At 47.7% G+C, this 24,279-nt stretch overlaps 1 protein-coding gene across 5 annotated transcripts in view; it reads left to right on the plus strand.

The window, feature by feature from the left end:
• Positions 1 to 24,279, plus strand: part of ME3 (malic enzyme 3) — a 240,920-nt gene that overhangs the window by 160,940 nt on the left and 55,701 nt on the right. For all 5 annotated transcript variants that reach the window (XM_065936392.1, XM_065936390.1, XM_065936391.1 and 2 more), the window contains exon 7: positions 9,037 to 9,140. In XM_065936392.1, the coding sequence (XP_065792464.1) occupies positions 9,037 to 9,140 (104 nt within the window). The remainder of the gene's footprint in view (positions 1 to 9,036; positions 9,141 to 24,279) is intronic.

Consider the following 24,279-nt stretch of genomic DNA (forward strand, 5'->3'; position numbering starts at 1 on the left):
GACTGTCTTTAAGGAAGTTACAAAGAGGCCCACCTTGGGGAAACGGAAGACAGCGATTTCTCTCTTTCCAAACACATTCACTACGTGGTATCCCACCCTAGAGGTCTTTTTGAAAATAATCAATTTGCAAGATTTTTCCCCTTGAAATCAGGGAGCACATCTCTTACCCAGAACAAGCCATGGAAGAGGGAGCATCTACTTGCAGCTACCATCTCTGCCAGTTCAGGGAGGATGCTGCGGTGAAGGCTTTAGTGTTAGAACAACTAGACCATCTGTGTGCATGTCTCTATTAAAAAGAAACTCCTGAGGCAAAAGGAGCTTTAATCAGAGTCAAAGAAAACACCACTCCAGGTTTCCTGTTGAAGGAAAACATCTGTGTCTACAGCCCTGAAACTCTGAGTCACTTTTACCTGCCGACACCAAGGAGGTTTGGAAAAATAAATATATGAGGCATGAGTGCATGAGGGAGGGGCCTCCCGAGATGTTCCAAACGCCGGGGAGAGGGAGCCCCACCCCATTCGTCAGGGCACCTGCTCTGGTCAAAACCGCCCCCTCCACCGCTACTGGACAGCTGTGTGCGGATCCGACGGCTGTGTGTGGATCGGTCTGTGCGCCTTGTTTCAAACACACACAGTGGGGTCACACACTGTCTGCATGAGATAGCATACTGACGAGATACTAGGCTTCCCTGGCGGCTCAGAAGGTAGAGAATCCACCTGCAATGCTGGAGGCCTGGCTTTGATCCCTGGATCAGGAAGATCCCCTAGAAAAGGGAATGGCAACCCACTCCAGTGTTCTGGCCTGGAGAATCCCATGGATAGAGGAGCCTGGCGGGCTACAGTCCAAGGGGTTACAAAGAATCGGACACGACTGAGTGACTAACACACACACACAAGATATTAGATGTCCGTGCTTCTGGCTCACCCTCCCTGGTTTCACGCAGGAAAAGGGACCCCAGGGCAGAAGTGACTTCCCCCAGATTTAAGTGCAAACCCAGCGCTTGCCCCACTCTGTGCCAGGGGTTCTGTGGGGCAGCCCTGGGCCCGGCTTCTCAGCCCTCGCATCTTCTCCTGCCCACGTCGTGAGCTTTGATGGAGTCTCCTCTTAAGGAGACCCTGTAAGAGTCTCCGTGGGGCTCTGGTGGAGTCTCCTCTCCAGGAGATGCCGTGAGAGTCTCCGTGGGGACTCTGGTGGAGTCTCCTCTCAAGGAGACGCCGTGAGAGTCTTGTGGGGATGACTGAAGAGGGGTGGAGGGGACAGATCACCAGCAGAGTCTGGTCGACAGGGCCTTGGGGGTTACTGGTTGCCAAAGCAGCATGGGATCGCCCCCAGAGCCGGGGGGTGAAGGCTTCCTTCTCCCTGGCAACACTGTCCTCACTGCAGATGACAATAGCGTTCACCCACGGCGCCGTCACACGCTGGCAGCCTGTGCACCTGTGACCAGTGAGGAGGCCCGTCCTAGGATCGTTGTCACTCACCCTTGGGTTGACCAAGCTTCCAGAGAAGTACGTGGTGGGCATAGCTGCCACCTGGAGGGAGAAAAAGCCCTGTGTCCACACCGCGGACCCAATTCCATGACCTCCCCAGACCCCCAGATGTTCTCTGAATAACGCCTTTGTGTGCCTGTTGCTATGCAAGATAAGTGTTTTTCCAGGCCAAGAGGTTCATCTTCTAGTTTAAACCCAGCACTCGATGACACAGCAGGTGAAGAGGAGCAAGCCGTTTTGTTTTCCATGACATTTAGTCTCCAAGATTTTTCACCTTGAAAAGTCAGAGCCAGCATGTATTAAGTTAACCTTAATAATGCATTCCAACATGTATGCTAAGTCGCTTCAGTCATGTCTGACTCTTTGCAACCCATGGACTGTAGCCCGCCAGGCTCCTCTGTCCCTGGGATTCTCCAGGCAAGAATACTGGAGTGGGTTCCCATGCCCTCCTAAAGGGGATCTTCCCAATCCAGGGACTGAACACGAGTCTCCTGCAGCTCTTGCGGAGAAGCCAGATTCTTTATTGCTGAGCCACGAGGAAGCCCGCATTCCAACATACATTAGGTGCAGACAAATACTGTTTGATTCTGCTTATACAAGGTACCCAAAATTGTCAAATTCATAGAGTCAGAAAGTACATTTGGTAGGTGCCAGTGGTCGGGGGCAAGGGTGGTGAGAAGGGAGAATGGGGAGCTAGTGTTTAATGGGGACAGAGTTTCAGCTCAGGAAGCTGAAAACTTTGGGAGATGGATTATGGTGAGAACTGTCCAATAACGTACAATTGTGGTACATGGAGTGGTACTCGTGCCACTGAACTGTACAGTTAGACATGGTTAAAATATGTTTTATACTATGCCACTTTTATCACAATTAAAAAAACTGAATGCAACACAAAGAAGAAAGAGCTATAAAATTACAGTTTGGAGAGAGAGATTAAATAGCAAGAATGAGTATTACGATAATTATTTTGGTGCCTGGCTTCAGTCATATCTAAAGCCAGCCTACCTCTATACTCTTCACTTTTGTGATTCAATAAATTACTTTTTCTCCCCTTAAAACAAAAAAAGTCAGAGCCAGGCAGACACCCATGGAGGGTACACTCAACTCCCATGGCAGCGGAGAAAGTTCTGGTTCATCTGCTTTGCGTAGAACCTCAGTCTGAAGTTACAGTTGTAGACTGACTTAGTGCCAGCGAGAACTTGGCAACAGCCTAGCAGAGAGAACGCGGCAGGCTTGGAGCTGAGGACGCTGGTCCCTCCTAAGAAGACCCCATGCTCTAGTTATTTCCACCCTGTTGCTTCCACCAGATTCATTTTGTGAACATAGGCAGTTCACTTAATCTTTCCGGGCCTCAAAAACTCCTGTGGAGGAAGCTAAACCAAGTGATTTCTAAGACCTGCCTAGTTTTTAATTCCGCATCTCCTTAGCCCAGTGCTAAAATAAATGCAACTCACATCATAAATGCTTTTATTTTTTATTTTACTGAAGAATGTAATGAAATAAACTGAAGGTAAAAAGAGGAAAATAGTGGAGACACAAAATTTTACACCAAAATTATGAACAGAGGTTATTTAAAAGAAGAGAAATATTCTACAACAGACGAAGAAAGTTTTCATTTCTTTTCACATTAAACATCGTATACCACAATCAGCTAACAGAAATTACTATAATATTGGTCAAGATGACATAAAACTAAGGATAAATGTTTGTTATGAGGAAACCTCATTTAATGTGAGTGATGATGTCAGATACTGTACTTTTCATGATAAGATACAATTTATCTTGAAGAGAAAGCAAATAAGTCAGATGAAGGAGACATGCTGAGGTTTTAAAAAAGAAGAAAAGCTTTGCCTTTCCCAGAGTGCTTAAAGTCCAGGACAATTTAGGTGAAAGACAGGAATTAAATACCAAATGCTAGGAGGGTCACAGGCCTGTAATTCAGGCTGTGTTTACTGGACTGAACGTCTGCAGCCCTCACCTTTCGGTGAGCGAGCTACTGTTTCTGGCAGAGGGATCTTCACTGGGATGTGGTATCGATTTTAACCGTCAAGCATTCCAAAGAACTATTTTAAAAAGGGACAGTTGAGTATTTTCATGTATACACTATTAAGGCATCTAAATTTTTGGTGTTTTCAGTATATAATCTTACTGCTATCTTTTATTCTTTTTTCATTTTGCACAACAATGATATTAGGTCATAAATGCTTTTAAATGGCCTGCCATGCACCGCACTGTAAGCATCACTAGGGAGGTGCACGTCAATAAGGACCCTTTCCTCAAGGAGCTTGCATTATGCAGTGGAGATCATTGTAAGTCAACTATACTTCAATAAAATACAGAGAGAGATCGTTATTATCGCCACTGGACAGAGAGGTAAAACGAAGCAGGGATGAGTACCCAGAGTCTCAGAGCTCGTTGGTTGACAGAGCCTGAATGCGAACCCGGGTGCATCCGATCCCAGAGCCCACTTCATGTCACTCGGTGGGACACAGGGTGGAATGCGGATTTCTTGTTCCATGTGGGACAGAGTGGAAGCTCCACCCTCTGCTGCTCGTGACAAGCCGTCTTTGCTCCTGCCGAAGGACCACCAGCTGACTGGAGATGTGGACGCGGCGTTTCCCCAGACCCCAGCTGGGTCTGCAGCACCAGCTGGAGCATCCAGCCGCTCCTGGGCTCTCAGGAGGACCAGGGTGGTGGTCAGGAGCCACACCCACATTCCCTGGTCCCTGCAGTGTCAAACGGCAGAGTGGGGAGGGCACCATCAGGAGATCCAGTCAAAGCAAGGCTCAGTTTCAGCTTTGCTACTTTCTGAGCTTGGGTAGTTTATTTAAACCCTCGAACTCCACCTTCCTCACCTGTAAAACGGGCATGAGAGCATGCAAGACAGAAGGCTCAAACTACTTTTTTAGAAAAATGTTTGCATCATATTCCACACATGGTTTCTTCTTTTAATATTTGTTTATTTATTGGCTGTGTCCGGTCTTACTTGCTGCCTTTATGCAGCACGTGGAATCTTTAGCTGTGGCATGCGGGATCTAGTTCCCTGACCAGGAATCGACCCCAGGCCCCCTACACTGGGAGCTCGGAGTCTTAGCCATGGGACCACCAAGGAAGTCCCGAATCAAGCTACTTTGAATTCAGAACAAGTGAATTACTCGAGAGTTCTGTACAGGTATGAGAAGCTATATTTTCGTGTCATCTGCACGTAGAAACTTTCTCCCCCATTTTTCGGTGCACTTAGTTTTGAAATATTTCAGGTATAAAATGTTTTATTATAAATAAAATAAGCACTATAAAATATCAAGACTTTTTTCAAAGCTTCCTAGTCCCTCTTATAACTTAGTAGTACTTTGTTAGGATTAACCCTTCATCTTAAATGCAGATATACTGAGAAGATTTTAGAAAATTCTAAAATTCTTCAATACTACTGGAGAATTGGACTTGCCCCCAGAAACCACATACACAGCACCAGGAAAACCATTCTTGGCTGCCTAAAATACCACTGACTCAATCTGTCTGTTGGAACCATGACAAATTACAACTTACCATGGGTCCTTTCATCTCTATAAGAACTGAAAAAAGTGAATGTTTTCTTCAAATGCCAGGAGTTATACCGTTTTTATCATTCTGTGTATGCCTTTTCTGTGTTGATGTGTTTCAGACAGATGAAACTGGGATATCTGTGCAATTTTGTTTCCCACTTTTTCCATTTTAAATCATCTCATGCGTGTCTGTCCAGGTGTCTGCATAGGCTTAACCCAATTTCTGTGGCTGCCTGTTGTCCATCTTGTTACATCATCGTTTACTTCTTTGGTCCCCTTGGCTGGATGTTTGTGTCTCTCAGTGGCTTTCAGACGGTCATTTTGAAAGTGGCCGGTGAAAGGCTATATGTCCCATTCTCATCATTTGCCCACACGTGCACGCACACACACAGACATACACATACAACTGCTAGAGCAGAGTCCTAAGGAATCTCAAGGATGCATAACTCAGGAAGTAAAGAGATTGAGAAATGAAGTTTAGATCCCACGTTTCTCAGATTGTAGCCATGTGGTTCCTTGGAGAAAGTGTTAAATCCACCTGAGACATGTGGACCGCGGATTGGGGAGTGAGGGGTTGAGAAGGTAGATATTTCTTGATCTTTTCTGTCCTCTATACCTTTACCCCACCACCTCCTATAGCGCCTTCAAGACAATATGGACCTAGACTAGTGTCTTAAACAAGAATAAGTCAATTCTGGTTGATGCACCAAAAAACCACTTAAGCAGCTTGGCCCAGAGGTTAGGATCAATGGGCTCTGGAGCTGGCACCCATGAGCCTGAATCCAGATTCCTCCACTCACTAGCCCAAGGGCTGGTCGAGTCTCTTAACCTCGCTGTGTCTGGCCCTCCTTCTGAAGTACCCGGCACACAGGAAACACTATGAAAGTTAAAGCTGCTGCCATTACTTTACAGCATATGTTATGATTCACAAAGCTCTTTCACATATATCAGTATTTTTCATTTCCTCATCACCATCAAGCTGGGCAGATGGTATCTTATTCCCATCTAACTTTACTTTGTCGACAAAGATCCGTCTAGTCAAAGCTGTGGTTTCTACAGTCGTCATGTATGGATGTGAGAGTTGGACTATAAAGAAAGCTGAGCACCGAAGAATTGATGCTTTTGAACTGTGGTGTTGGAGAAGACTCCTGAGAGTCCCTTGGACTGCAAGGAGATCCACCCAGTCCATCCTATAGGAGATCAGTCCTGAATATTCCTTGGAAGGACTGATGCTGAAGCTGAAACTCCAGTACTTTGGCCACCTGATGCGAAGAGCTGACTCATTTGAAAAGACCCTGATGCTGGGAAAGACTGAGGGCAGGAGGAGAAGGAGATGACAGAGGATGAGCTGGTTGGATGGCATCACTGACTCAATGGACATGAGTTTGAGCAAGCTCCAGGAGTTGGTGATGGACAGGGAAGCCTGGTGTGCTGCAGTCCATGGGGTCGCAAAGAGTCAGACACGACTGAGGGACCGAACTGAACTGAACGGATGAAAAGAAGGCTCCCAGAGGTCACATGATTCACCTGAGGTCACACAGCTGGTCAGTGCTGGAGCTGAGACTTGACGCCGAGCCCCTTGAGGGCAGGACTCCTGACATGCTTGCCTCTGAATCCTGCAGGAGAAGTCCAGATGGAGATTTGGCGATAACACAAAACCTTGGCCCCAAGGAGCTCATATTTAGGGGTACGTGTGCTAAGTCACTTCAGCTGCGTCTGACTCTTTGTGACCCAATGGACAATAGCCCTCCAGGCTCCTCTGTCCATGGGGAGTCTCCAGGCAAGAATACTGGAGTGGGTTGCCATGCCCTCCTCCAGGGTATCTTCCTGACTCAGGGATCAAACCTTTGTCTCACATGTCTCCTGCATTGGCAGGCAGGTTCTTTACCACTAGCGCCACCTGGGAAGCATATTTGGGGAAGGAAGACACAAAAACATAATTTCCAAAGTCCCTAACACATAAAATTGCTTCCTATTTCTTAAATACATCAGGTCACCAGGTACTTTTTCCTGCTTTTACCTCCAGCTCCCACTCTTTCTTTGTGTTGACTTCTCAGCCTGGAGGGCCCAACCCACCTGGCAAAATCTTTTTTTTTTTTTTTAACTTTTTATTTTGTATTGGGGTATAGCTGATTAACAATGTTGTGATAGTTTCAGGTGAAGAGTCAAGAGACTCAGCCATTCGTATACATGTATCCATTCTCCCCTAAACGCCCCTCCCATCCAGACTGCCACTTGGCATTGGGCGGAGTTCCCTGTGCGTACACAGTAGGTCTTCGTTGGTTACTCTCATTCTAAATATAGCAGTGTGCACACGTCCATCCCAGACTCCGTAACTACCCCTGCCCCGAGTCCTTTCCCCTCCTCTGCTCATCTTTTAACGCCTGACCACTTCTTCCATGTCATCATCCCCACTTGTCCCTGGTGGGAACTACTCCACTCCTCCTCTGTGCCACCGTGGACCACACTTTGTGCTGCAGGAATGTCTCTCTATCTGTAGTGGAGTTTACTGACTCATCAGCCAACCAGCAGTAGACTGAGCACCTTGAAGGCAGAGACCCATCTCTTACCCACAAATCCCCTGAGAGGCCCAGTGGCAGCAGGCCATTAGAGGGTCAGTAAAGGATCAGGAAAAGGCAATGGCATCCCACTCCAGTACTCTTGCCTGGAAAATCCCATGGACGGAGGAGCCTGGTAGGCTGCAGTCCATGGGGTCTCGAAGAGTCGGACATGACTGAGCGACTTCACTTTCACTTTTCACTTTTATGCATTGGAGAAGGAAATGGCAACCCTCTCCAGTGTTCTTGCCTGGAGAATCCCAGGGATGGGGTTGCACAGAGTCGGACACGACTGAAGTGACTTAGCAGTAAAGGGTCAGGAAATGTGTCATGCATGGATAAGCCCGCAGCTTCTGTGTAGGCATGTGTGTGAGGGGTACAGGAGAGGTGGGAGAGGCCTTCAGACCAGTGCAGACACAGAAGGTGGGGCCACCTGACCTGGGGCCGCTTTACGGCAGGCTTCTTTCTTGAATGGAAAATGCTGGCTCCATCAGTCTCTACTCGTGTCCCCAGGGCCTGGCACAGTGCCAGGTCTGTGATGGGTATTCAGTAAGCGTCCACGGGAAGGACAGGAGGGAGGAAGGGAAGGTTTTCTAATTGAGTCCAGGTCGGTGACTTTGGTTGAGACCCAGTACTTCAATCCAGATGTTGCCTGTGGCAGTTCTTAACAGGGTCAATTTTTGTCCCCTAGGGAGACATTTCAGTTCAGTTCAGTTCAGTCACTCAGTTGTGTCTGACTCTTTGTGACCCCATGGACTGCAGCATACCAGGCCTCCCTGTCCGTCACCAACTCCCGGAGTTTACTCAAACTCATGCCCATTGAGTCGGTGATGCCATCCAACCACCTCATCCTCTGTCGTCCCCTTCTCCTCCCACCTTCAATCTTTCCCAGCATCCGGGTCTTTTCAAATGAGTCAGCTCTTCGCATCAGGTGGCCAAAGTATTGGAATTTCAGCTTCAGCATCAGTCCTTCCCATGAACACCCAGGACTGATCTCCTTTAGGAAGTTTTCTGCAGGGAGACATTTGGTGGTGTCTATAGATGTTTTTTTACTGTCACAACCTGGGGGTGCTACTCACTCCAAGTGGGAAGAACCTAGAGACACTGCTATGTTAAGTATTCTATAATATGCAGGTTCACCTTCACATCAAAGAATTGTCCAGGCCAGAGCATTCATGGTATTACTGCTGAGAAGCCCTGGGATCAACCCAGAGCCGCAGTCAGAGGTTGGAAGACTGTATCAGAGAGTCTTGCTACTTCAAGCATCCTTGGTTCCTAAACTACAGACCCCCTGCCCAGAGGTCGACGCTGCATCAGTGGCTTAGCGTCCAGACCCTTCCAGGCAGCACCTGGGGAGTCGGAGGGGAACAGCCGCCCTCCTGGCCCCTCTCACCCCCCACCTTCCCACCAACCCGGGACCCTTGACGAGGCGGATGCCATCTGTTGCAGGAGCTGCTCAGAGACCCGCTGTACATCGGCCTGAAGCACCGGCGCGTCCGCGGGCAGGAATATGACGGCCTTCTGGACGAGTTCATGCAGGCCGTGACGGACAGGTAAGTGGGTCAGCCCGCCCCTTGCGGAAGTGGACTGTTAAGATAGGATGACTAAGTCAACATGGGGTTTGGCAGAGACACGGTGCTTTTCCAGGTGGTCCGAAAATTCCAACTTGACCCCGTGTCCTCGGAAATCTCAAAGCCAAATGGGCTCGCTCTCTCGGAGAATCTTGGGGCGCCTAGAAGGGAAAGGAGGGGTAACGGCTGAAGGAAGGCCCTGTGATCGGGGGGCAGTTAAGTATCTGATGTCCCTGGAGGAAAACTCCCCTGGACCAGCTGCTCTGAGTTCCTGGCAGAAATAGAGATGTTCTTAGTATTCGGGGAGAGAAGTGTGTCCTTCTGATGGAATGGCCTGGAAGGCAGCTGGCCTTGTTAGCTGTCATTTTCCGGTTTCGGCTCCGAGGACCAGGCGGTGTTAATAAGCTGCCGCTGCAGGCCACACGGGCGGGCCTATGAGATTTACGAGGTGTCATCTCTGCGCAAGGGTGCACCACGCTGGCAGCTCCTGCCACTCACCCCAGCCTGCCCCATCTGTCTGCCATCATTGCCACCCGCTCCCCCTCCACGGACTGGCATGCTGCTGGGATGACACGCTGACTGTTCTGGAAACAGCCCCCAATCTCCCACGCCGAGTCTGACAGGCCCATCAGTCAAGGCAGTCTCAGCAGCCCAGCTGGCCCCCGCAGATCCAGCAGGCCCCTTCTCACTTGGAAGCCTCCAGCCTTGCTTGCCACCCAAGAGTGCCCGGGAAAGGCAGAGCTGGTCTGCACATCCTTGACAAGGGACTTCATTGTCTGAGTTCAGCGATTGGCTGGAGAGAGAGCTGGTCTGGCCTCTGCAGCCCAGGACGTCTCGTCTGGGTGGGCTTTGGAGGTGGGCACACCCACCCCACCACTTCCAGGTCTATGACCTTGGGCAGGTTACCAAACTTTAAAGCCTGCTCACCTGAATTCCTTATCCGGAGACAAGAAGAAAGCATTTCATTGTTGCTGTGGTTTTTGTCTTTATTTTTTTTATTATTTGCTTATTTTATGTTGGGCTGTGCTGAGTCTTAGTCACTGGGCGCGGGCAGCGATTTCTCTAATTGCGGCGAGCAGGGGCCACCTGCCATTGCGGTGCGTGGACTTCTCACTGCAGTGGCTTCTCATGATGCCGAGGACCGGCTCTAGACACCTGGGCCTCAGCAGCTGTGACGCGCTGACTTGGTTGCCCTGCGGCATGTGGAATTCTCCCATGCCAGGGATTGAACCCCCGTGCCCTGCATTGGCAGGTGGGTTCTTAACCATTGGACCTCCAGGGCAGACCCTGGTTTCATTTTTGAAGATGAGGGAAAATAATAGTGAAGTTATATGAGGTGGGGATGCTTCTGTAGAAAAGATGAGATTGATAGCGGAGTGTGGAGTACGGGGTGGGTGGGCCGAGTAATCCAGGGGATGAGGGTCCAGTGTCCAGCCCGGGCGCTTTGTCTGAGATGGGAGCACAGAGCCCATCCACACAGAGGGAAGGCCATGCGCTGGGCACAGATGCTGGCAGGTGGGTAGATGTTGTGGGGCGTCCGTGGGAGCTCTCCTGGATGACAGGGTCATCGGCTGAGAGTGAGGATGGGGACCGAAGGGGTGCAGGTTTGAGGTCTAGGAGCCAGGACCTGGAATGTCGCAACTAGGAGCTAGAGAGCGATTGGTGGGTGGCTTCACAGACCCCCTTCAGGTTACTGGCCATGAATTTAACTTAGATCATGAGTTTAACTTACCCGTGATTTTCTCTAGCCAGTTTCCACTGTCTGAAAACAGGGCAAGAAGACACAGAGAGAAGGACTTAATCAGGGTTGAGATTTTGCCAGGCAAGAGAGAGAAAGAGAAGGAAAGGGCTGGACAGTGTCCTCAAGGGGATGATTGCAATGATGCATCATGAGGTCTAGGTCAGGTGAGAAGGGACAGATGAGGGCCTGGTGGAGAGGAGGGGTGAAAGACCGTGGTGTGGACCGTGGACAGTAGGTCCTGGTGAGGCCTGAGAATTACTGAGTTGGGTACCGGATGGAATAAGCAGGAAAGGGAAGAGATAATCAGAAAGTTGAGGGTTCGAAGCTGGGATTGTGAAGGAAGTAATGCTGTTGAGATAGGACCACTGAAAGAGCCCATTCAGGGGTCAGCCACATGGACAGAGGGCTTCCCTGGTGGTTCAGCTGGTTCCTGCAGTGCAGAAACCTGGGTTTGATCCCTGGGTTGGGAAGATCCCCTGGAGAAGGGAACGGCAACCCACTCCAGTATCCTGGCCTGGAGAACTCCATGGACTGTCTAGACCATGGGATCGCAAAGAGTCCGACATGACTGAGCGACTTGCGCTTCACATGGGCAGAGGCAAATCATCTAGAACAAAAGAGGTGAATGTCTTGCCTCATTCTCCCCCGTTTAGATCATCCTGAATACCACATTCAGTGCCAGACAAGATACTTTGAGGGTCGTAAATTATCATAAATTACCTAACGTGCCTTTGGAAAACAATGACCACAGCAGGTATCACAGTTACTGTTCTCCAATAACCACAACAGGGGCAAAGGCACGGCCTGGTGGGGAGAAGGTGTAGACTGCTGGGTCGCAGGCGTGCGGTCCTGCCTCCAGAAACCTGCAAGGTGTTCTTACAGAGGAGGAACCAGGCTTGTTTCTGTATATTTCTTCTCTTGTTTCACCCAGAGAAGAACCAGTTGACAGAATGTTAAAGGAGGAAGTTTTCGGCTCATTATAGATCTGAGCTAACCCGCAGTGCATTAGACGCTCTGTGAGAACAATTTCAAGCTCGGGCTGTGTGGCATCTGGGTGGTGCTGTCATGTTAGGAAGTGAAGCATCAGTTGTCCTCTAAGAACCCTCCCCACCCCGGTGTCCATTCAGACTTCTGAAGATCCCCGTGTGGCCGGCAGGGTAGCAGACGAGCGATCTGAGGGCAGAGATCTGAGGGCTCCGAGAAGTCAAGAAACCTGTCCCAGGTCACACAGCGTCTGGCAGGACGGCGAGCTAACCCTGAGCCTGCTGACTCCAAGGCCAGACTGCTTTCTGCAGTTACCTGTGTTTGACACACGGGAATGCGTTTGGCTTTGAGAACACGTTTCTTTGGCTTCCTGTTTCCAGGGCTCCCTGCTTATCTAGTGAAGTCAGTAGTCATTCCGTGATTCCCCACAGAGAAGCCTTGCTATTCGTGTGAGAAGGTTAAATAAACTAGGATGTAAGAAGCTCCTCAAATTATCATTAAAATCCGTTTACAGTCTCACAGACACACTCCCACAGTCCAGGGGTGAACCCTGGGCAGGGATGTGTGTCAGCCAAGAGGAATGTGTCCTTAAGTGGAAAAGATGAGGGGTTGACACTTGCTTGTTTTAACTTTCTAATAAGCTGAAGCAGATGTTGCTGGGGATGCTGTAGGGGGGAGTGAGCCGGTCTCCTGGGATTATAGTAGCCCCGTGATGGGGTACCCAGCCTGGGCAGACAGTGAGTCAGCCCCCCTGAGTCCAGACGCCATGTATTTTAAGAAAGAGCCTTGGGAAACATTGATTCCTGCCTTCAACATCCTCCTCTCTTTCCAGAAGTCCTGCAAGTAAAAGCTCCACCTGCTTGCTTCTACCCACTCATCTTGGCAGAACAAAAACAGTTACTGTGGCTCAGCTGCTGCCCTAGGGTGTGGTCACTGGGGGAGACCCATGAGGGCAGAAGGAATCTCCATGTTACCTGCGAACCGCAGCCGTGAGCCACTGTGCATGTCCAGCTCAGAGCCTTCACACAGCCTGGTGTTCCCATGGCGAAGACCAGTCCTTCCACGCTTCCCACTCTCTCCCTGCCCTGCGCTGGGCCCCGGAGTGATGCACCTCAGTCATAGGCTTTTCCCGATGGTTGCCACTTGTATTTTTCATTTCTGTTACTTACAGCAGAATCTATTCTAAGTTTGCACATGGAGCCCCAGTTCTGTCTGATGCTTGGCCTGGGCTGGACAGGCATTTGATGTCTGAAGCACAGCCTTTATGCAGGCCGTGAGAGGATTGTCACCCCCATTCTCTAGCTCCCCAAACTCTAAATATAGAGACTTCTAAACTCTTGATAGGAGTGATAACAAAGAAGGGAGATATTGGATTTTTTTTAAAGTGACTTTAAAAAAAGAAAGTCATCTGTGTCTTAGCTCCAGGAAAATGTCTTTTTGAGTCTCTCCATCTTTCTCTCTGGTTTTCTATTTCTCTCTCTCTCTTTCTCTCTCTCTCTCTCTCTCTCTCTCTCTCTCTCTCACACACACACACACACACACACCATCCTACACCAGAGACCTGAGGTTCATGCCACAGTTGGACTAGCACAGTATGACTTCCATCACATTCTGTTAAAGCAAATCACAGGTCCACCCCCGATTCCAAGGGGGAAAGAGAACACAAAGGTCTAAACATCAGAAGGCATGGCTCATCGGGAGCCACCGAGGTAACAGACAACCACACCCCATCCAGCCTGGGAGGGACAAGGAACAGGACAGCCAGCATTACCAGAGGCTGTGCCCCGGAAATGCAAGAAGGGCAGAGAAAAAGAATACCATCCTTCCACATAGAAACAGGGAGATGCATCATCTACAATCGGTAGTCAGTTATTGAGTACCTGCTGTATATAAGACGCCGTGTCAGGTGTAGTCGGCAACCCTCAGAGAAATAAACACGCTACTGTCAAGGATCTGTGCGTGCAGAGACATTCTTATCTGCCTCCTGGCGTTCAGACCTGACCTCTAAGCTTTCTCAGCCTCCAAGTCTCATTAAGAAGAACTCTAGGGTGGGAATATAAAGTTGGGAGTTACCAGTTCATAGATGATGTGTAAGGTCAAGGGCTTCCCTCGTGACTCAGACAGTAAAGGATCAGCCTGCAATGCAGGAGGTCTGGATTTGACCCCTGGGTCGGGAAGATCCCCTGGAGAAGGGAATGGCTCCTCACTCCAGTATTCTTGCCTAGAGAACCCCATGGACAGAGGAGCCTGGTGGGCTGCAGTCCATGGGATCACCAAGAATCAAGACACGACCGAGCGACTAGCACACACGTGCGTTTGTAAGGTCAAGGTACAAATGCGCACGTGTGGTTAGTCGCTCTGTCGAGGGCATGATGGGGTTCACCTAGGAAAAGACAGTAGAGAGAGCAGAGAGTGTGTCTTACTACTGAATTTTAAACCGTGCCCTGTGAATAACTACAAGTTAATCTGCTCAACAAAATTTAAGAGTACACTGTGACTCCTTGCGTCCCCATGGACTATACAGTCCATGGAATTCTCTAGGCCAGGATGCTGGAGTGGGTAGCCTTTTCCTTCTCCAGAGGATCTTCCCAACCCAGGGATCAAACCCAGGTCTCCTGTACTGCAGGTGGACTCTTTACCATCTGAGCCACCAGGGAAGCCCAGGAATACACTAGGACATTGCTGGTAGGAGTGGTAAGGAGAGTAAAAGGTTTTGTTCCGTGTGCTAGCGCTGATTGCTGGGATTCTCAGGCCTCTCTAAGCACCACTGGAAATGGGGTTGTGGCTGATCAGCAGTGTGTGCCCTGAGCAGGGCAGTGAGGCGTGGCAACACGTGTGCCTGCTTTAACCCTACCGGATCTGTGTGGAGCCTGTGGCCTCAGCATCTGTGACTCCGTGAACACCCACGTGGGCTGGTCCCTCTGCAGCTCCTAAAGTTCAGTAGCAACTCAGAGGCCAAGAGATCCTGGAGGCTGAAGACTTCTCATCTCCAGGTGTTCAGGATATTTCAAGAACTAGGCCAAGCCTGTCTGTTGGATCCACATGGAATTACAGCTGCTTCTTATGAGTTACAAACCATGGCCTCTGCTCCCATGATACCCTCCACCCCCATGCCCACCCTCCACCCACATTGGAACAAAGCAGTGGATCAAATAAACAAAGGCGTGTGAGTACTGACCTATGGTTCCCAAATCTGACCTGGCATTAGATTCACCTATATATCAATCATATAGACTCCAAGGACTTCCCTGGTGGTCCAATGGTTGAGGACCCATCTGCCAATGTAGAAGACATGATTTTAATCCCATGTCTTGGGAAGATCCCATTCGCAGTGAAGCAGCTAAGCCCGTGGGCCACAACTACCGAACCTGAGTTCTGGAACCCTCAGGCCACAACTGCTGAAGTTCAAGCACCCCAGAGCGTATGCTCCAAAGCAAGAGAAGCCACACCTCAACCAGAGAATAGTCCCCCTCGCCACAACTAGAGAAAGCCTGAGTACAGTAGCAAAGACCCAGTACAGCCAAAAATAAGTATTAATAGATAAATAAATCAGTAAAAAACAGTTGTGACTCTCTTGCTTAGGAAAAAGTTCCTGCGGAATACAGAAAGTCACATCACCCTCCCAACAAATTTGTCTACTTTTTTCAGAATTTGACTTTTCCAGCTCAACCCATGAGGGAATGTATTTTTGGCAAAAAGACAAGAACAGGAGGTACGGATCACTCACTCCTGGGAACTGAGCTTTATTTTCGGCACTGAGGTGAGAAGCTCTGAGAAAGCTGAGGGCAGCACAAACAAATAACGGAGCTAATCATGCTTTTCCAGGGCGTTTGAATAATGACTGCATGCCCAGAACTTCACTAATGAGATTCCAAAGAAATTTTATTCCAAAGAAATAAAAGACATGCACTGTGTCCTCATGACTCTTACAGGTCTTCCAATGAGACATTTTGAACAGGAAGCAATTAGAGAAGAATTAAGTACTCGACTGTTCAGTATTGGCCTTCAGTTCAATAGAAATTCAGAGAAAGGAGCAATCAGGGGTAACTGCAGAGAGATGGAAAGTAAACAGAGGCAGGGCCAAATGTGAGTAAGCCACAGGAGAGAGAGTACATTCCACATGGATGATACATCATGAGGAAGCCAAAGACACAGCAAAGGCAAGGAGTAGGCAAAAACTCTGGAGGACTGGTCCCACAGAGATGGATGTTTATTGGCTCAAAATAAAGTTAAGTAGGTATAGGGGCTTCCCAGGGGTGCGGTGGCAAAGAATCCTCCTTTACAGGAGATGCAGGAGACTCAAGGTTCAATCCTCAGGTCAGGAAGATCCCCTGGAGATGGACATGGCAACCCACTCCAGTATTCTCAACTGGGAAATCCCATGGACAGAGGAGCCTGGCAGGCTACAGTCCATGGGGTCACAGAGTCAGACACAGCTGAGCACTGAGCAAGTGAGCAAACACACAGGAGTAGAGTGGGCTACAAGATAGGCCTCGAAATCCAGGAAGAGGGCTGTGACTGTTAGCGCTCAGAAGGAGAAAGGGCTTAACGTATCTAGCCCAGTGTTTTCTTTAATATCTGTGTGTGTGTTTCTTCATTTCGGCTGCACTGGGTCTTAGTCGCGGCACATAGGACTTCCGTTGCATCATGCAGGATCCTTCATTGCGGCACAGGACCTCTAGTTGTGGCACTCAGGCTCCAAGGGCATGCAGGCTCCGTAGTTGTGGTGTGCGAGCCTAGATGCTCTGCGGCACTTTGGATCCTAGTACCCTGACCAGGGATCCAGCCCCAGTCCTCTGCATTGCACAGCAGATTCTTAACCACTGGATCACCAGGGAAGTCCTAATAATTAAGTGATTTTAAACCAACCTTCCTCAAACTCCAAGCATTTACCGAGGTGCATCCGGGCTGCTAGAAATGAATATTTCCCAGCAACCATACAAGACTAAAAGTACTTGAAGAAAAATATCATTGCTTTTAAATGCTTTCTGTATCACGGTTCTGTTCAAGATTTCATTAATTTAAAAAAAAAAATTCTACTAAAAATGTTTGAAAACGATCAATCCTTACAAAGCCTTGGTTGGAACTTGATGCAGAGAGCAGCAGGGAGGCTTGGTAAGTTCCTGAGCAATGGAAGTACTGAAATTGACAGGATGTGGGAGATGAGAACAGAAGCCATGGCAACACCCCAACTCAGAGTCTGCCCTCCCCAGGGGAGTCTGCCCTGACCAGCCTGGCCTGAACCCCTTGCCCTGTTTGTAATCATAGCATGACTTATGGCCACGCAATTCATGTGTCAATTAATCATGCATCACATCATGACATCTTTTCTATGATGGTCTAGAGCTTTTCTATAACCTTTTTTGGTCTTTATACCATTAGAGCAGAAATTAGGCAAAGATGTGCCTGGATTCTTATAGAGAGGGTTCAAGGATCAGGCTAGGCTGGACTGATGGACTTTGAAGAACTTTCCTTCCTCAGGCCCTGTAACTCTGTATCATCTCTCCCAGACTGGTAGCCCCTGGGGGGCACAGTGCGTGAGTAGACTCATGGTGGACCTGCCATAAACGGTGAGGGTGGAGTTGGATGGTTGGATCTTTGATTGGGGTCAGGTGGTTGGATGGTTGGTTGGTTGGTTGGTTGGTTGAGGAGCTCAAAGCCCTCACCAGGCTAACTGTCAGTTAAAGTGAATAGAAGGTTGTGAACAGGCCGGCGTCTGAGGAAGCTCAGGCATTTCCCAGCTGGTCCAGTGGTCAAGAATCTGCCTGCCAGCGCAGGAGCCGCAAGAGACATGCGTTTGGTGCACGGGTCGGGAGGATCTCTTGGAGGAGGAAATGGCAACCCACTCTAGTGTTCTTGCTTGAAAAATTCTGAGGACAGAGGAGCCTGGCGGGCTACGGTCCATGGGGTCACACAGGGTCGGACACGACTGAGCACACACACGCGAGGAAGCTCGGAGGAAGGAGCAGCAGGACCCTTTCTAGCTTCTCTGGCCTCTGAAGAAACAGGACCATTTCCCAGTCTCAGCCTGGCACGGCTAATTGTTGACAGTCCAGTTTCTACGTTTTCCCACCCAAACAGGAGCCGGATGCTGTGAAACAACAGAATCTCATGCTCGTGAGGACTCTGTCTGCGGTTACAGAGAGAGCTGGAAGGCGGTAGCAAAATGCAAACCAGCATCAAGCTCTGTAGGACCCTATTAGCTTCTATCCTGACCAACCAGGTTAAATAGAGGCCAAAATGTGATGGAGGAAGTTCACTTAACTGGGGAGATGGAGTCAGTCACACCAACTGGTTATTTCCATTTCATTTTTCCCCAAGAGGTGGATTGTATTACCTGGTATCAAAATAGGAATAAAATTATTCTCAGACCTGAAAGTTTCATATTATAGCAGAGGAGAGGAAAGAATAGATTAATGAATTGATAACAATAATGATAAAATGGCAATAACTCTTTTTTACTTATTACCTGCTATGCACAGACTAATATGAGCTCTCATACAATATTAATTCATTTAATTCTCACAACAGCCCTCTAGGGTGGCTACTGTTATAAGCTTTGTTTTAGGGGATGAGGAAACTGAAGCTTATAAAGTGTAAGTAGCTGTCTAAGAAAGGGGGCCTGGAGGCTCAAGAGGGAGGGAGTGTATGTATAATTATGGCTGATTTGCATTGTTTTACAGCAGAAACAAACACAATATCATAAAGAAATTTTCCTCCAATTAAAAAATAAATTTTAAAAAAAGAAATAGAAAGGGGGCCTTATTAAGGCCCCACCCATTAACTACAGTTGTTAAAAGCATTAACTCTAGAGCTATAATGCCTGAGCTTGACAGCCATTCGCTTCTCTAGGGGATCTTCCTGACCCAGGGATCAAACGTGGGTCTCTTGCATTGCAGGCATTCTTTACCGTCTGAGCTACCAGAGAAGCCCTTCATTAAAACCCCTCCCACTAAAAACGGTTGTTAAAAGCACTACCTCCAGAGCTATAATGCCTGAGTTTGAACCTCTCGCCTGCCCCTTATTAACAAACTACTTAATTTATCTATGTACTATGGCCACCTCATTCGAAGAGCTGACTCATTGGAAAAGACCCTGATGCTGGGAGGGATTGGGGGCAGGAGGAGAAGGGGATGACAGAGGATGAGATGGCTGGATGGCATCACCGACTCGATGGGCTTGAGTTTGAGTAAACTCTGGGAGTTTGTGATGGACAGGGAGGCCTGGCGTGCTGTGATTCATGGTGTTGCAAAGAGTCGGACACGACTGAGCGACTGAACTGAACTGAACAGCGTCCTCACTTCCAAGATGCATTTTTAATATTTAACTTGTAGAATGTTTCTGCTGAATGAATGAGACAAGCCATGTAAATGTTATAACTGGGTAAGAGTAAGCATGAATGTTTGCTATTAAAAATAACAATAATAATTTAGGCAGTTTCCAAAGTCACTGTCCTTTACGCCATGCTTTAGGGCTCCCCCCATTCATGCATTCAATTAAATTATTCATGAATATATCCATCTTTTTCTTCCATAGTCCCCCACTCATCCATCCCCACTGTTCTAATAATACCTTCCTTCTCTTCCCCAATTTCTCTTCGCAGCTGCTACTCTTAAGAAATAAAAACAACAGCCCTGGGAGCATGGCTGTGAGCCATGTCCATTTTCAGATCCCTGGTATGTGCGATCAGTCCTTTCACCTATTCAGTTTAACTCCCACCCCCAGCCCCACCTGACAGAGAGGCATTCTGTGTATCCATGTAAATAGGTGCAGGTGAGAGCTCCGTTTTCTGTAGTTGTTTCAGTGCAGTGTTATGGGGGCCTTCAGTTCAGTTCAGTTGCTCAGTCGTGTCCGACTCTTTGCAACCCCGTGGACTGCAGCACACCAGACCTCCCTGTCCAGCACCAACTCACGGAGTTTATTCAGACTCTTGTCCATCGAGTCAGTGATGCCATCCAACCATCTCATCCTCTGTCGTCCTCTTCCCCTCCCGCCCTCAATCTTTCCCAGCATCGGGGTCTTTTCAAATGAGTCAGCTCTTCCCATCAGGTGGCCAAAGTACTGGAGTTTCAGCTTCAACATCAGTCCTTCCAATGAATATTCAGGACTGATTTCCTTTAGGATGGACTGGTTGGATCTCCTTAAAGTCCAAGGGACTCTCAAGAGTCATCTCCAACACCACAGTTCAAAAGCATCAATTCTTCAGCGCTCAGCTTGATAGTCCAACTCTCAGATCCATACATGACCACTGGAAAAACCATATTCTTAACTAGATGGACCTTTATTGACAAAGTAATGTCTCTGCTTTTTAATAAGCTGTCTAGGTTGGTCATAACTTTTCTTCCAAGGAGCAGGCATCCTTTAATTTCATGGCTGCAGTCACCATCTGCAGTGATTTTGGAGCCCCAGAAAGATAAAGTCAGGGTGGAGTAGGGAGGAGAGGAATGTCTTTTGGAAGAAAGCAAACACTAAGCCTCACCACATATGGACTCAAGAGTCCACAATTATAATATCCACGTGATGCAGAAATTCCCAAGTTAAGAAATCAGTATGAAAGTGTCCCCTACCAGTGACACGACTGGAGGACCTGGCAGAGGGAAAACAAATTTCTCTGTAGTGACACGCCCACTACCCATGCCGTGTGGAATTCCTTGAAGGAAAAAACAATTCCGAAATGAAGTAAATTCGTGACTCACAGTAAGCCACACAGAAACAAGCCACCATGTGGAAAGATCAGAAGCTAATGGGAGATTTAGAACCCCAAGGAAAGGAACATTCTGAGAGGCTGTAAAGTGGTTAAACTGAGAGGTAATAAAGAGATATGTTTTACAAGAATGAAGTAATAGGGAAAGCACACAGTACTTTAAAAAATGGCAAGCAGATTTGAAAAAGAAACAGCTCAAACTTCTGAAAAGGAAAAACAGAGTCACAGAAATTCAGCAGAGTGCCCTAGTGTTAGCTCAAGACACCATCAGAAAACCCAAATCTTTAAAAATCACTGCCTGCGGGCATTTCGGAGACCCTTCTTTCCTGCTGCTGGCGATCCAAAAAACAGTTGGGAAACCAGGTGTTTTACTCAGGAACGACTGTTTTTGCTCTGAGCTGCCGTTGATGAAAAGAGCCTTTCTCTCAAGGGACAGAAAGGATAGAGAAGACTGGAGCCCCCAAATCTGAGCCCCATCACTGCATGCCAGAGAGGATGTCGCAGTTGTAGGCATCCCGGTGGCACATTTGCTCTCATTTTGTCTTTCTGTCTCTTTCTCCATGTCTCACTCATTCACACACGCACATCATGCAGTCTCTTCTTACTCTACTGCGTTCATTTTCTTAGGCTCAAGCACATTGATTTTTAATGTGTTTGAGCCTCATGAAATGGGGGCGGGAATAATCCTAAAAACAAACGCTTCTGTCAGGATAAGTGATGGCAGCTGCTCTGGTGGTCCAGCGGTCAGGAGTCAGCCTTGCAGTGCAGGGAACACCGGTTCAGTCTGTGGTCCAGGAAGACCCCACATGCCTCAGGGCAGCTGAGCCCGTGTGCCCCAAGTAATGAACCCGCGCTCTGGATGCCAAGAGCTGCAACCCCTGAGCCATGGGCCGCAACTCCTGAATCCAAGAGCGGAGAGCCTCTGCCCCACCAGAGGGGCCGGTGTCACAGGTCCGCACACTGCAACTAGAGAGTAGCCCCGCTTGCCGCAACTAGAGAAAGCCTGCCCACGGCAACGAAAAGTCAACACAGCCAGAAGTAAATAATTTAAAAAAAAAAAGGTAAGTTACGTAAAGGAAAAAACTATCTGCGTGTACATGCATCAGGCCATTAAGAGTGACTACAGTCAAGGCATGAGGTTGCCAGGATTTTCACTGTCAGTCATTTCTATGATGTTTGATTATGTGCAGGCATTTCTTTTAAAATTAGAAAAAAACAGTGGATTTCTTTTTAAATAATGAGTTAAGCAGCAGTTCTTTCTCAAGACAATTCCTTGAGTTTTGTTTTTTTTTTAAAACCCCTAAAGAAGCAAAGAAGCAAGCAAGCATCCCAGGCTTCACTGTCTGATAAAGTGAGTCTTGGTCTTATCTAGGCTTCTGCAGACAATAAAGTCATTCACGTACATCAAGTCATGTAATACTCAGAATAATCCTAGATACAGTTATTGTCCTGTCCCACTGAAATGTAAGTTCCAGGGAGAGATCTTTGTCTCTTATGTTCACTGCTGTATCTCAAGCGCTCAGAACGATGCCTAGTTACAGCATGGACTCTCAATAAACATTTATTGAATAAAGGCACACTTTACAGACAGGGAAACGGGTACAGAGCGGTTAGAGATCTTATCCAAGGTCACACTTCTAACAGTGATGAAGCCAAGCTGTGAACCAGGTGGTCTAACTCCAGAACCTACTCTCTGACTTGGAGAATCTCTGCACCTTTTCTTCTACATGAAAGAAAAGACAGTCCAACATACTCCAGACACCTTGATGCAGCAGGCAAGGAGGACAAAGGGGAGGGAGGTCTATGGAAACTAGTCTATCAATACTCCACATATCCGTGTCTCCTCTCTCCACCTCGTTCTAAGGCAGGGTTAATGACCCACCCATTCTCAACAACAGGAAGGCAATGGAGGGATCAGCCATCAACTCCCATTTTCCAGACTCTCTAGCCACCCTCAGCAAGGGAGGCACCTTCTTTTTTATTTTCTCTTTTTTATTGAAATATAATTGACATGTAACATTGTATAAGTTTAAGGCGTACAGCATGATACATTGCTATAGTGCAATATAATTATACCACTTCTATTACATCAGGTATCATTATCTTTATTGGTGGGGGAAATTCCCCAGCATCTGGGTCTTGGGTGGCATTTCTCAGTTCTTCCTTCTTAACTGCCTAATGGCTAGTGGACCAGTTGCCCCATCCTTCACCAGGACTGATGTCCCCTGCAGGCCTCTACAAACTGCAAACCCAGCCAGTGCTGTCAGGCCCCAGGGGAAAAACTGAACCTCTGGCTCCAGGCTTTTCCTGGTGGTTTTAAACAATACAAACAAAGGAATAGCCCTCAGCTTAGGGCATTCAAGGTTTTATTTTGAAAGGTTGTAAAGAGCATGAATGTTAGCTCTAAATCAAGGGGTGCTCACTCACCGAGTCCCTCTTGGCAGAGACAGTCACCGCTCGGTGTTTCCACATACACTGAATTTTAGGAATGCCTTTTGCAGTGCAATCCATGTCTTATTTTCCCACCTCCCCTCCCTAGGAATGTAATCTCACAATCTTAGAATACCTGAGCAAGAAACAACCTTCTTTGGTCCAACTTCATCACTTTATAGGTGGAAACACTGAGACCCAGAAAGAAAATTCTCTCCCCACAGTGAGATAATGATATAACAAGTGGGAAATGAAGGGAAGCTTACCAATTGTTTGCTCTCATTCACATCATTCATGAAATCTCTTTCAGGTTCCCATTTAGCCTGTATTTGTCATATGTCTTCACTGTGTCCCAGAGTGTGGCCAATACAAAGAAATGACCAGCCTACAGTTCAGTTCTCCCTTGAGATTGTAATATGGACACATAAAATAATCAGAAAATAGTTCATGGCAGCATTTAACTACTCTTTTATCTATTTATTCACATAGTTGCCCATACGTTAATTCATTCAATGGACAGATATTTATTAAACATAGCAGTAAGTCAGAAATGCACTTTGCTCTCTAGAAGTTTTGAAACAGAATTTTGCTGTTTTCTGTCAAACCTCAACAGGAATCAGCCACAGGTATACATATATCCCTCCCTTTTGAGCCTCCCTCCCCACCCCACCCCTCCAGGCTGACACAGAGCCCCTGTTTGAGTTTCCTGAACCATACAGCAAATTCCCACTGGCTCTCTATATTACATGTGGTAATGTAAGTCTCCATATTACTCTTTTCATACATCGCACCCTCTCATCCCCTCTCCCCATGTCCATAAGTCTATTCTCTATGTCTGTTTCTCCATTGTTGCCCTGTAAGTAAATTCTTCACTACCATTTTTCTAGACTCGGTATATATGTGTTAGAATATGGCATTTATCTCTGTCTTTCTGACTCACTTCACTCTGTATAATAGGTCCTAGGTTCATCCACCTCATTAGAACTGACTCAGATGCCTTCCTTTTTATGGTTGAGTAATATTCCATTGTGTATATGTACCACAACTTCTTTATCCATTCATCTGTCGATGGACATCTAGGTTGCTTTCATGTTCTAGCTATTGTAAACAGTGCTGCAATGAACAATGGGATGGATACATGTGTCTCTTTCTATTTTGGTTTCCTCAGGGTGTATACCTAGGAGTGGGATTGCTGGGTCATATGGTGGTTTTATTCCTAGTTTTTTAAGGAATCTCCATACTGTCTCCCATAGTGGCTGTAT

The sequence above is a fragment of the Muntiacus reevesi genome, chromosome 5 (genome assembly GCF_963930625.1).
Source record: "Muntiacus reevesi chromosome 5, mMunRee1.1, whole genome shotgun sequence".
In the NCBI taxonomy this organism is placed as follows: domain Eukaryota; kingdom Metazoa; phylum Chordata; class Mammalia; order Artiodactyla; family Cervidae; genus Muntiacus; species Muntiacus reevesi.